The 12,079-nt window shown below is 35.5% G+C and overlaps 1 protein-coding gene across 2 annotated transcripts in view; it reads right to left on the reverse strand.

The window, feature by feature from the left end:
- Positions 1–366: 366 nt before the first annotated feature.
- LOC121739662 (cadherin-86C) overlaps positions 367–12,079 on the reverse strand; it is a 124,798-nt gene continuing 113,085 nt past the window's right edge. The window contains exons 8-15 of one of the 2 annotated variants that reach the window (XM_042132182.1): positions 9,450–9,642; positions 9,011–9,254; positions 8,344–8,926; positions 7,896–8,238; positions 7,581–7,731; positions 7,075–7,205; positions 6,507–6,833; positions 367–2,930 (exon numbers count right to left, since the gene is read on the reverse strand). In XM_042132182.1, coding sequence (XP_041988116.1) covers positions 449–2,930; positions 6,507–6,833; positions 7,075–7,205; positions 7,581–7,731; positions 7,896–8,238; positions 8,344–8,926; positions 9,011–9,254; positions 9,450–9,642 — 4,454 coding nt within the window. In that variant the 3' untranslated portion in view covers positions 367–448. Of the gene's footprint in view, positions 2,931–6,506; positions 6,834–7,074; positions 7,206–7,580; positions 7,732–7,895; positions 8,239–8,343; positions 8,927–9,010; positions 9,255–9,449; positions 9,643–12,079 lie in introns of those variants that run through there. The other variant, XM_042132183.1, reaches the window with a different exon arrangement.

A 12,079-nucleotide genomic window follows, 5' to 3' on the forward strand; every position in this document is an offset into this window, starting at 1 on the left:
TGTAGCACTTGGCGGTCATCTTGGCGTTCATTAAGAGAGGACTATGTCCAGCAGTGGACGACTATAGGCTGATATGATGATGATGATGATGAATGTAGCACTTTGAGACATATACTAAATGAAAGGGCTTGAAAAGCTGTAAATATAGAAATTATTCCTTACCAGCAACACTTTAAATTGGTGCAATAATACAGGGTGGTTTTTGGAATTTCTTACCTTCTAACCCTCATAAACTTTTTTCTCCTATGTACAGCTTTTTAAGCCCTTTCATTTGATATACATATGTCTGGGTGTGCTACAGCTTGGGTACGGGTGCCATACAAAAATGCCCCTTGTTCTTTTAAAACATTATGCATTCGAATGACAGACATAACGTATTTTATAACATTTAACTTTAACTGGTGCAATGACCTTAAAACTTATGATTAGCAATAATATCTGTTGCATATTAATAGGAGGTGGAGCTGGAGTCTGGTCTTAGCTGTTTCGTATGGACATCGTCGTAGGCTATCGTGAAAACGCTTTTCTTTTCTGTGATTGGCAACCTTTTGATGTTGCCAGTTTGCTGAACCAATGTACTCATTGCGATCCCAGAGTCGTTATCTTCCAATTTCGTTGCATTCTTTTGACTGGTTTCTGCTGTATCACCACCGATGTTAATTTTCGATACGTGCACTTCTTGAGCAGGCTTTTTACCATCCCCATAATTTGCAGAGATGGATATGCTGTGAGTTAACGCACTTTCGGATATGTCTGGAACGATTTTCTTGCTTTTCGTATCCTCTTGATTGGCATAAATCGGCTGCGGTTCGTGTGACTTCTGTCGCGGCATTGCTGTCACAGGCTGGTTACCAAAATACTTGGGAATATGTGTTGGTTGAATATGGCAAAGCGGGTTTTGATTTTCATATTGATGTTCATATCTGTGCTCTGAATGTTGCAACAATGGATGTGCATCAGGCAAGGGACCTTCTGGTATGGGTGTCACTCTCTCCTCTTTGAGAAGGCGCGGATGTATGAATTCACTTTCTTTTTCCTTGAAGTTTTTTTTTACTTCAGCGGATTGACTAACATCTTTGCTTAGTATCTTACCGTATTGAACATTTTTATCTTTACCTTCTTTTTCTTGATCACTTTTTGATTTAGATGGCCGTTTCGGTTTCTCTGGAACATCTTTCTCTGAGGCTGTTCCTTTGGAGCTGCTAGTCGTTTTTTTACTATACCATTGCATATATCGCGGCAAACTTTTTTGTGGTGGTTTTACCCCATTGGCTATCTTCGAGGGCTCCTTTTCACTGCTCTTTATTAAACTAACATCTTTTTCACTTTTTAAATTAGTAGATGTTTGATGAGGTGTGACATTGCTGTCTTCTGTAGTAAACTGTGCATTTGATTCATCTACTTGCAGCTGATTGGAAGAATCATACACTTCTTTTATCTCTTGGTTCTTTTTACTCGAAGAACTACTTGTGCTTTCAATGTCTACACTATTGCGGTGCTCTAGTGCCAGTGCTTTCTTTGAAAAGTCTTTGTTCTCTACAAGTGATCTTCGTTTTAATTTAGATTTGTTTTTATATTTAGTTTCTGATATATCTTCTAAGGAGTCTGAAATTTCAAGTAACACGTCTCTATCTAATTTTGATTTTTTACTGCTGTCATTGGGTTTTGTTTCTGTGGAATACAATGTTTCATTCTTTGATGTCGTAATTGTACTTTTGGTGATATTTCCATAGTTTTTAATATGTTCTTCTCTCTCATTTATTTTACTTATTCGTACACGACTTTCACTTTCTAACGAAGGAGAAATATCGCTTTCCTCTAAAATCGGTGTCTTTATTTTTCTTTTTAACTCATATACTTGAACGTTCTTTTTTGGTTCTTTGTACTTACTTTTTTTTCTAGGTTTCTTCTTTTTAAGCCATGCAAGTTTTCTTGCTTGTTCATCTGATATTGATTGAGAATCATCTTCACTATAAGAGTCATTATCACTTCTGGATTTTCTCTTTACATCGTTTAATAATTGAGGTTCGGTTTGAGTGCCTATATGACATTCTGTCTGAGTAGCCATAACAGCGTGTCCAGGTAGGCTTTGAGTTTCTAATTTACTTTCAACTTGTGATGCAGTTTCTTGATTTTGTAAAATTCTTTCCCGTTCAATAAGTATTTGATGTAGTAATTCATTTTGTTTTCGTAACGAAGATTCAAGCAATTCTTGTTGAATAGAAGATTTATTTTGCATCTCTAATAATGCAGATTGTAAATATTCTGATTTTAGGGGTACAATTCCTGGCACATCATGTAAATTAGTATAATCGTGAAGTTTGTTTTGAATATTAGATCCTGTGCGGGAATGGCGTCCAGTACTTTTTTCATCTTTGTCATTTGATATGTTGTCTAAATCTGTAACTTGCTCCTGCATTTTGTCCCTTATTTGTTTTGCCTCCTCACCCTGTTCCCTAATAAATCTTTCCATTAACATATCCTTTCCACTGTCTATAACAACATACTGAGTATGAGGAACAAGTGTCACTGGTCTTTGTTGATGTTTAGAGAGATTAACATACCGTTCTTCTTCATTTTTACCTCTCGTAACTAATCTTAATATTTCAGTATTACCTTCTTTGATAAATAAATGATCCCGACTAAAGGATGATGCAGCCTGTTTTGTACCTTGATAGTCTCGTTGAAGTCTAGAATCACCTTTTTCATACTTGTTATTGCTTGCTTCTGATTTAAGAATGACACCAACGTCGGATCCACGATCAATTTCGTGTCTTCTTATTGAATCATCATCCTGTTCTTTGTGTTGATAATGAAGCGTGGCTATTCTGTCATAGCCATTTTCTAAATCTTCTATGTATTCTTTATGTTTATTTGTAACTGCATCTTGAAGTTGCATTTCTTTAGTATAAATAATGTTTGGGCCATCTCTGAAAAAGATCAGTAGGTATAAGTATCAAATAAAATTACTAGTAAATGGGCGAGGCCACCAATTTTTGCTGATTTTGTAATTATTTTTCTCCGCCCTTTGTATTTTAAAAAGTATTGTGTTTATCGTATGTTCGAAAACTGCTTCTAACACAGAAAACAAAGCACTCAAGCATGCATTAGAATTATTTCGGTTCAAACAATACTCTAAAAATATATTTACAATTAAACATAAAAAAAGGTAAGAAAATAGCTTAAAATATACAATCCGCCTTGGAAGAGGTGCACCTTAACTGTCGCTGTAGCAGTAAGTATGGCAGATTTGAAGATATATCGGATATGTTACGAATCCTTATATAAATGGCTATAACCTCATCTAATTCTTATAGTATTTTAAGATAACTTTCTTTATAAACTTTTAAAATCAAATGAATCGTTAGAAACATCAATTTAACCCCACTTTTTAAACGTCACCAATAAAACCCATTTATTATTATCGTTGGGTGTTAGTGAAGTCTTCTTAGCCGTGATAATTTTGCTTTTAAATTCAGTATATTTCCTACTCTCGTGATTTTTTTCACATTTCCAGAAGCAACCGTTTAGCTGGTAGAAGGGGGGGACACTGGACTCTAACGATTTTTTCCACTTTAAAACGTAATATTTCACAAACGGATCCCTAAATCGGAAAATGATCTGTGAATACTCATAATATATTTAAAAAACCTATCCAACGACACCCCACACGATGGGCTGGATGCGAAAAATAATTTTCATCCCCACTTGATGTGTATGGAAGGTAACATAAAAAATATTCTTTTAAGATTTCATGTACCATTTTGTTGCTCATATTTCAAGTTCTCATATTTTTTATTTCCTTTAAAAAATTCCTGCCTGTCATGACTTTCTTGACAGACTATAAACAATAATATATAAACTTTTTTAATGTAACATTATGACATTTGACATAGAATTGACAGAATGCATTTTTTGTGCGACGGGACAGCGATGGGCGTTGCCATGTTGCCGTACTTATTTACGGCCGTTCCCAATATTTGATCTATCTCTGGTTTTGCCCTACTAGAGATAGGAATAGCTCACAATTGACATAAAATATATGGCTCTAATGTCTATATGAGCTATTCCAATCTCTAGTAGGGCAAAACCAGAGATAGATCAAATATTGGGAACAGCCGTAAGTCACTTCAATAAAATAATATGGATGAAATCGGAAACACTTTATATGGCAAAACAACGTTTGCCGGGACAGCTAGTCTATACTAATATTATAAATGCGAAAGTATCTCTGTCTGTCTGTCTGTCTGTCTGTCTGTCTGTCTGTCTGTCTGTCTGTCTGTCTGTCTCGCTTTCACGCCAAAACTACTGAACCGATTGCAATGAAATTTTGTACACAGTTATTCTAGAGTCTGAGAAAGGACATAGGCTACATTTTGATGTGGGAAAATATCTTATTTCCATGAAAATATCGATGAAAATTACTTCGCATTGCGCGTGGCCAGCGCTCATCCCGGGGGTCCTGGGTTCGAGTCCCGCAGGCGGAACAAAAAGTTTTCAATGTTCCTGGGTCTTGGATGTGTATTAAAATAATATTTCAAAAATCTTAAATATATTTTATGTATAATATTATAAAAAATCCAGAAATATATCGACGCGATGCAATGAACATTTTAGTTCTAATACGATTCAACAGATGGCGCTTTTTTTTTTACTTCGTTGTAACATAGAACTAATCATACTTATTAGTTATTATGTTTTTGTTTATAGTTTTTAATACGTTAGAATATTATGTTTAATAATATTATCACTTGCTATAATAATAATCAATCTATCTGATCTTATAGAACTCCTACTGCATTTCTAAGGAGTTCGAGTGTGTTGTGTTGGCCTATATTCCATCCAGAAAATATTTTTACATTTTAATTCTAATATATGAAAACAGATGGCGCTTTATTTTTACTTCATTATTATAACAGAACTAATCATACCTACTTTATTATATATTATTGTTTTTATTCATAACTAGCTGTTGCCCGCGACTTCGTCCGCGTGGACTTTAGTTTATAGCGCGCGGTGTCAACAAAATTTGTGTCAAATTTAAAAACTTTTTAAAACCCTGGTAAGTGGTACCCCTCTTAGGGCCGCGCAGCGCGCTACACCGGAATGGCAGCGCTGAAAGTGCTCGCCTCGCCGCTGCCATTCCGGTGTAGCGCGGCCCTTAATTAATCAAAATACCCAAAAACAGCTGTGCAGTGTGCACATAATCTGTACTAATATTATGAATGCGAAAGTATCTCTGTCTGTCTGTCTGTCTGTCTGTCTGTCAGTCTCGCTTTCACGCCAAACGCCAAAACTACCGAACCGATTGTAATGAAATTTTGTATACTGATAGTCTAAAGCCTGAGAAAGGACATAGGCTACTTTTTTACTGGAAAAAAGGGTTGTAAGGGTCGTAAATTTGTTCAAAAAATTCATAATAGATGGCGCCGTGCGTCTTCTACATCGCGCTGACGCTTGCTCAAAAGTCTTTCTATAAGAGGTGGTATCATCTTACATTTAAGTCTCGATTTTTTTCGATTGTTATATCTATTCTACGGTATTAAATAACTCAGTACTTTATCTGTGCAGGCAGTGACGTAACCTTAAGACCAAATTTCACCAACGACTGTTAAAGTTAATGCTCGAATTAGTATCACGTTAGCTGTTTCGTTTTTCATATGAATGAAAGAGAAGACAGGATATTTTAACAAGCTGTTAACACTAACAGACGTTGGTGAAATTGGGGCTAAACCTATCAATGATAAATAGTTTATGGGTAAAGTTGTGTAATTGGGGGGCTAAATAAGCTTTAAAATTTGGCATAATATACAGTGTGTAACAAAAATAAGTGATAATACTTTAGGGTGTGTACGTGTTCCTTGTAGAGAGTTCACTGTGAAAGTAGCAGCTCTGAAAGACGAACATTTTTTTTCACTTTTGTATGGGGAAGGGCCCGAGCGTCACGAGTTTCCCCATACAAAAGTGAAAAAAAATTTTGGTCTTTCAGCGCTGCTACTTTCACAGTGAACTCTCTACAAGGAACACGTACACACCCTAAAGTATTATCACTTATTTTTGTTACACCCTGTATAAAGTTTAACATACAAAAATGAAGTACTTATTGTTTGCACACTGCACAGCTGTATTGATTTAAGGGGTACCAGGGTTTTTTTATAAAAGCTTTTGACACCAATTTTGTTGACATCGCGCGCTATAAACTGAAGTCCACGCGGACGAAGTCGCGGGCAACAGCTAGTTTAATATAAATATTAAAAATAATATAGTATTGTATTGTACGAACACCTTAACAATTATTCGTCACTGTAAACGCTACTGTGACGCTACGCTACGCTTTTTTCTTCTGCGTCATATCAGCAAAAATTGGCGGCCTCACCCAAATATTATTTCAAGTTAAGAAATTATAAATATTTAGACTCTAGGGAAAATAGCTCGCGTAGCACTACACAACAATAATTATTATAGTATAAAACAACTCGTGTAACAAGTAAAAGAACCATAATTACCTCTGACGAAGAGATTGTCGTGTATCATCATATTTGTAGTCATTATCGGCAGCAGTTTGGATGAATTCATGTCGTAAATCACCAGGTGTTGAGGCTGGTTTACTGTGGTCCTTGGATCTGTAATTTCTTTTATTGAACTTCCATTGAGTTGGTTTCGTTCTCAAATCTGCTTGTTCAGCGCTCCAGGCTTCCCTCCTTTTCCACTCTGGCGACTGTCTTAACTTACTTTCTATATTTTGCGTCGACTTGTTTTCCCTCCCAACTCCCTTGTCTCGTACCACTAAATGCACGTCGTCCTCTGTGGAGTTGACACGTATCACTCTTTTCCTAGAATTTATTAATGGATATCTATGTACCTAGCTGTATTGTTTAGTTGAATAATTTGGAATAGTGTTTATTGTGCAAATTCTATTAACTTTAGTGGTAAAATATCGTGCAAATTACGAATAAAACAAAGGTAGTTTTATAAGACAACGAAAGCATATTTATTTTATACATTATATTTTATAATAATTTAGCTAATTTAATGAGTAAGCTAAAAACGTAGTCAAAAATTAAAAAAAATTACCTGGGTGGCATGTATAACGGACATCCTTCACATATACAACAACATATTAGTAGAAGAAGCACCAAAGCGATTAGAATCGCTAATAAAATAAGCAACCAGAATAGCAGTCTGCTTTCAGCTTTGTACAAGTTCTGAAAATAATAGAATTTATTAATATATTTTAGTAATTCTAAAACTTGAAAGGTGTCAAGGGACACCTGGATGGAACGAACTTATTTCTTATGTACAAAGAACCTGTTTACATTCAACAAAAAAAAAAACAAAAAAAAACTTTGCTACATCACACTGTTCAATGCGAGAGAGAGAAAGAGAGAGAGAAACACGCGACTCACACTTTCGTGTGCGACACACGACACTTTTGTGTCGTTACAACTTTTCGTCTAGCCCCCTTTCGCAACGTAACAAAAAGTAGCAAAGTAATTTAGAATTGAATAAATATAAGTTAAAGTTTAATATTTAAGTTAAGCCCAAATTGTGCTGATATTAGAAAAAAATACAAACTATACCGAGTTATTGTCCTCAAACGACGTTGATGTTTGATCCCGGTTACCAGATCCTGTTGTGTATACCATTTTATTTTTGGCTAATTGTTCTTGAAGCTTCGTGACATCTATAGCATTATTGCTAGCTGAGTGAACCAGGGCTATGACTTCACTTCTGAAATTGTTTCGAATAAATATTATAAATTTCTTCTAAGTCTTTACTCGGTTGTGAAGTACATAAATGATAAATAGTTACTTGCATTGCAATAATGGGAAGTTATTTTTTATTTTAATCATGACCCTAAGTAGTTCATTTTAATTACAATTAAAAAATCATACCTTTCTTGACTAGAGTCTTCGCCAATAATGTCTTTTCCATTATTTTCTTTTCCTTTGTAGGGCTTTATATCTACAATTGTCACTCTACCTCCAGAAAGTGTACTCAATACTTCTTCCAATTTCTTTCTATCTGGATTGGCACCCGGTACAATAAACGACATAGTTCGAGTCTTACTCTCCGGTGGATATACTTTTACTGTTGTTGTTGAGGATAATCTAGGAATTCCGAGGTCGTAAGCCCGGACTGTTAACACAAATACTTCACTTTCTTGTGCTTGACTCTCTCTTTTTCTTCTGTTTTGTTTTTTGGTCCTTTTTAACGAGTCCAGCAAGTACAATTCCCCTTAAACAGTCGTAAAATTAGTAATCAATTGATAAGAGCTTAAATTAATTGGGTTCAGATTAGATAACAAAAAGCTAAATCTATGTATATAAAATGGTTGTGTACCTGTTTCTTCATTGATTGCAAATTTTTCTGTATCTCCATGTATAATTTCATATCTTACAACATTATTTGGTGCTTCAGCGTCTTTGTCTATTGCTTTTACAAAAGCCGGTGAAGTGAAGTTATTCAAGTTCGGTGATAATACAAATTCATACACCGATCTTTCGAATTCAGGTGGGTTATCATTAACATCTAATAACTTAATTATTAATGGCACTGTTACCCTTAAACCTACCCCGTCATTATCTCTAGCCTCTACTAAGAAATGCAAATCTGGCATCGCCTCACGATCGAAACCGTGATTATTGGTCGCAACCGTTATTACACCCGTAATTGGATCTAAATTTAAAGAAGTATTTAAATATCCTAATATGGCAGTATACTGGATTTTTCCAAAGTTCCCCGTATCTACATCGTCAGCAGCAACTTGCACCACTTTCGCCCCTGCTGTGATGTTTTCTGGCAGTTCAACATCATATGAAAGTGCCAAGAAAACTGGTGCGTTGTCGTTGACGTCGTTTAAATATACAGTAACGTTCACCGTTGCTGACAAATTGGTTGCTGGACCAAGTTCTTGTGCCAAAATCTGTAACCACACAAATAATTCATACCTTAAAATAGTTTCTTCAATATTATTACGTGTACCATTATTCTTGATATTAATTCTTACCTGAAATACAACCGATTTTCTAGCCTCGAAATCTAGCATGGTATTATCCCTGACCTTGATAATGAATTGAGCGTGTCTTTCGGCAACGGTTGGAGTTATTTCGAAGGTTCCGTTGTTGCCCAACAAGGACAGAGAGAAGACGCCATTCTTCCCTGCATCGTTGTCATTCACTTGTGGAATGTATGGATCATTGAAAACAATAGCGGTCCCTTGAGGAGCATTTTCGTCTAAATATGCTATGTACCTGTAAATTACAAAATCATTTTATAACTTTGTTTTGAAATGCCTAATATGTACTAGTTTCTTGTTTTAGCAATGCTTCAACAGAATAAAATTTTAAGAAAAGCATTATAGCCTTTTATTGATAATTCTTGATACATAATATGCGTCGATACAAACTGTTATGTAAGTATTTTATTAAAATCGAGTAGGTACTCACGATTCGTTTTCAAAATAGGGTGGCGAGTTGTCTCGTTCTGGGAGGATGAACGCCAGTTGCACAGTGGAGGACATCGCTTCAGGCTCTTCCCTGGACAGTCGCACTTCTTCTGCAACAACTGTCAGCAGTATCGGTGCTCCGGCATGAGAGATTGCTGCTATATCTTCAATAGGCCTTTCCAAAGTCACTTCTCCTGTAAAAATATTAAATAGCGTTTATTATCGTTTACTGATATTAGATATAAATATTATACCGCTTATTTAATAATAATATTAAAATTTGGTTTTTCACTTTGAACTCTGAGACCCTTTTTAAATGTAGAACCTAGATCTAGAAGTCTAGGGCCGGTATAAACAGTCAGTACTCAAGATGGGTCTCGGTCTAAACTCAAAAGGGATAAGTACAAAGTTTTTCTCTCCATAATATTATAGATAAACCGGTATAAACAGTCAGTACTCAAGATGGGTCTCGGTCTAAACTCAAAAGGGATAAGTACAAAGTTTTTCTCTCCATAATATTATAGATTTAATAATATGGATCCTGATTTGTCAAGTAACAATAAAACGCCATCTAGTTATCGATTTACGTGATATTTTAGACATCACAGTTTTATATTTTGTAAACCCAAGAGCGCACTGTTATCGCCTAAATAGTACCGCTATAACATCACAGAAGGCGCTTTATGACCGGTACCGTGTATAGTTCATTATATCAGACACCTAATATTATTTAGTGATCTAAATAATCGAAATTTCATATTTCTCGTTTGCCTTAGGTACGTCCTACGGTTACGTGACGTTATTTTAATGTAAAATTAAAATAATATTAGCAACAGCTGCAGCTGTAAGCTGAGCAAAATATATTAAGTAGCTATATTTAACAGCAGATGGCGTTAGCTGTATCATAATTCATATTATGCTTTAAAAGTTTAGTTTACGTTTTAACCGGACAAAATTACATCTAAATTCTAAGATTAGAGAGTTTGTCGCCTAAATAAATTAATCACTGGGATAATAGTTACTAATACTTATTCAATTAAATAATATAAATACAATATTCATCATCTTATAATTAACGCCCTTCTCGACGAGGAAATATTATTATTTAAGTCCTTGTTTTCAAGCAATTTTGTTTATTATGGATAGGGTAAGAATGTTAACTTTAAAGCAATTGTATTGTTTACGCATTGTTCGCTTAACGAGAAGAGACAAATAAAGGTCTCTTGCGAACAAACTGACACCGTTAAGGGCGGCGTAATGAGGTATTCTATGTCTAAAAATTCTGGACACTGGTATTCTCAATCCCGTTTACAGAAATAAGCTATGCGTTAATGGTTTTACAGAATAGAGGTATTCGCTACTGGCTAACATCTTAGGTTGGGTTGCACCAGAGGCGTGGTTAAAGTTAAAGTTATGGTTATAGTTAAATATGGCGTCCTTTAGCTTTAACTTTAACCTTAACTTTAACCGGAGAAATTCACAGAGGTCTGTTGCGTTTTTTTTTTTTTTATTGAAGCTACAGGTAATGGGATTGAGGATATAAAAAATCAAATTATCCGTAAAAATCGACAGGAAAAATATGACACTGTAAAACATAGTAATTTTTCAGATATACGTATGAGCGGAGGTTAAATATGGCGTCCTTGGACGCCGTGTCTGTTTGTCTGTCTGTCTATCTGCCTGTTACCTTATCACGCCTATACCGTTGAACGGATTTTGCTGAAATTTTGTATGGAGATACTTTGAGTCCGGGTAAAGGACATAGGATACTTTTTATTCCGGAAAAATGTACGATTCCCGCGCGATAAACGAATTTTGGCGCAACGGAGGTCCGGGCGTCATCTAGTTTATTTTATAAGTTACTAGTTGTCCCGGTGAACTTTGAGTCACTTTAAAACCTTCCGTAGACTTCTAAGAATATTTTAAGACTAAAATGAGCCCAATCCATTCAGCCGTTTTCGAGTTTTAGCGTTACTATACTGTACTCGCCGAAACACGGCGGTAGCGGTCATTGACTCCCTGTCAAAAACTTGTAATTTTGTATAGAAACCGCGATTGACAATTAAGTGTCAGATGTTGTCAATCGCGGCTTTGTATAGAAAATGACAAGTTTTTGACAGGGAGTCAATGACCGCTACCGCCATGTTTCGCCGAGTACAGTATAACACAATTGAAAATCCATTTTTATATATATAGATAACTAGACATATGGTTATATTATGCATATGCATACTTGCTGCAAATGCATATAATGGCACTTTTAGGCGATAGTGCATATTTTGGCAATTTTTCGTTGATAGTGCATATTTCGGTAGTTTTATGCCCTCGTAGTCTCCAAACTAGCTATCATGAGTCATGACACACACCGAGGCCACAAACAGAGGTACGATAGATCAAAACACTTCAAATGTGTGGCTCCATCCCCATTTAAAGAATGCAATAGGTACAATACCCAAAAGGTACAATATTTGTACCCAATAGTAGTGATGGGACTCGAATCACATTTGATTCGAATGATTCGAATCATGACATTTATATCTCGATTCTAGTCAGTTTTTAAATTGGTTCGAACATAATTTGATTCGAATTGTCGAGTTGATTCGAATCCACGAGCTGATTCGAATTCATGAG

The sequence above is a fragment of the Aricia agestis genome, chromosome 2 (assembly GCF_905147365.1).
Source record: "Aricia agestis chromosome 2, ilAriAges1.1, whole genome shotgun sequence".
Taxonomy (NCBI): domain Eukaryota; kingdom Metazoa; phylum Arthropoda; class Insecta; order Lepidoptera; family Lycaenidae; genus Aricia; species Aricia agestis.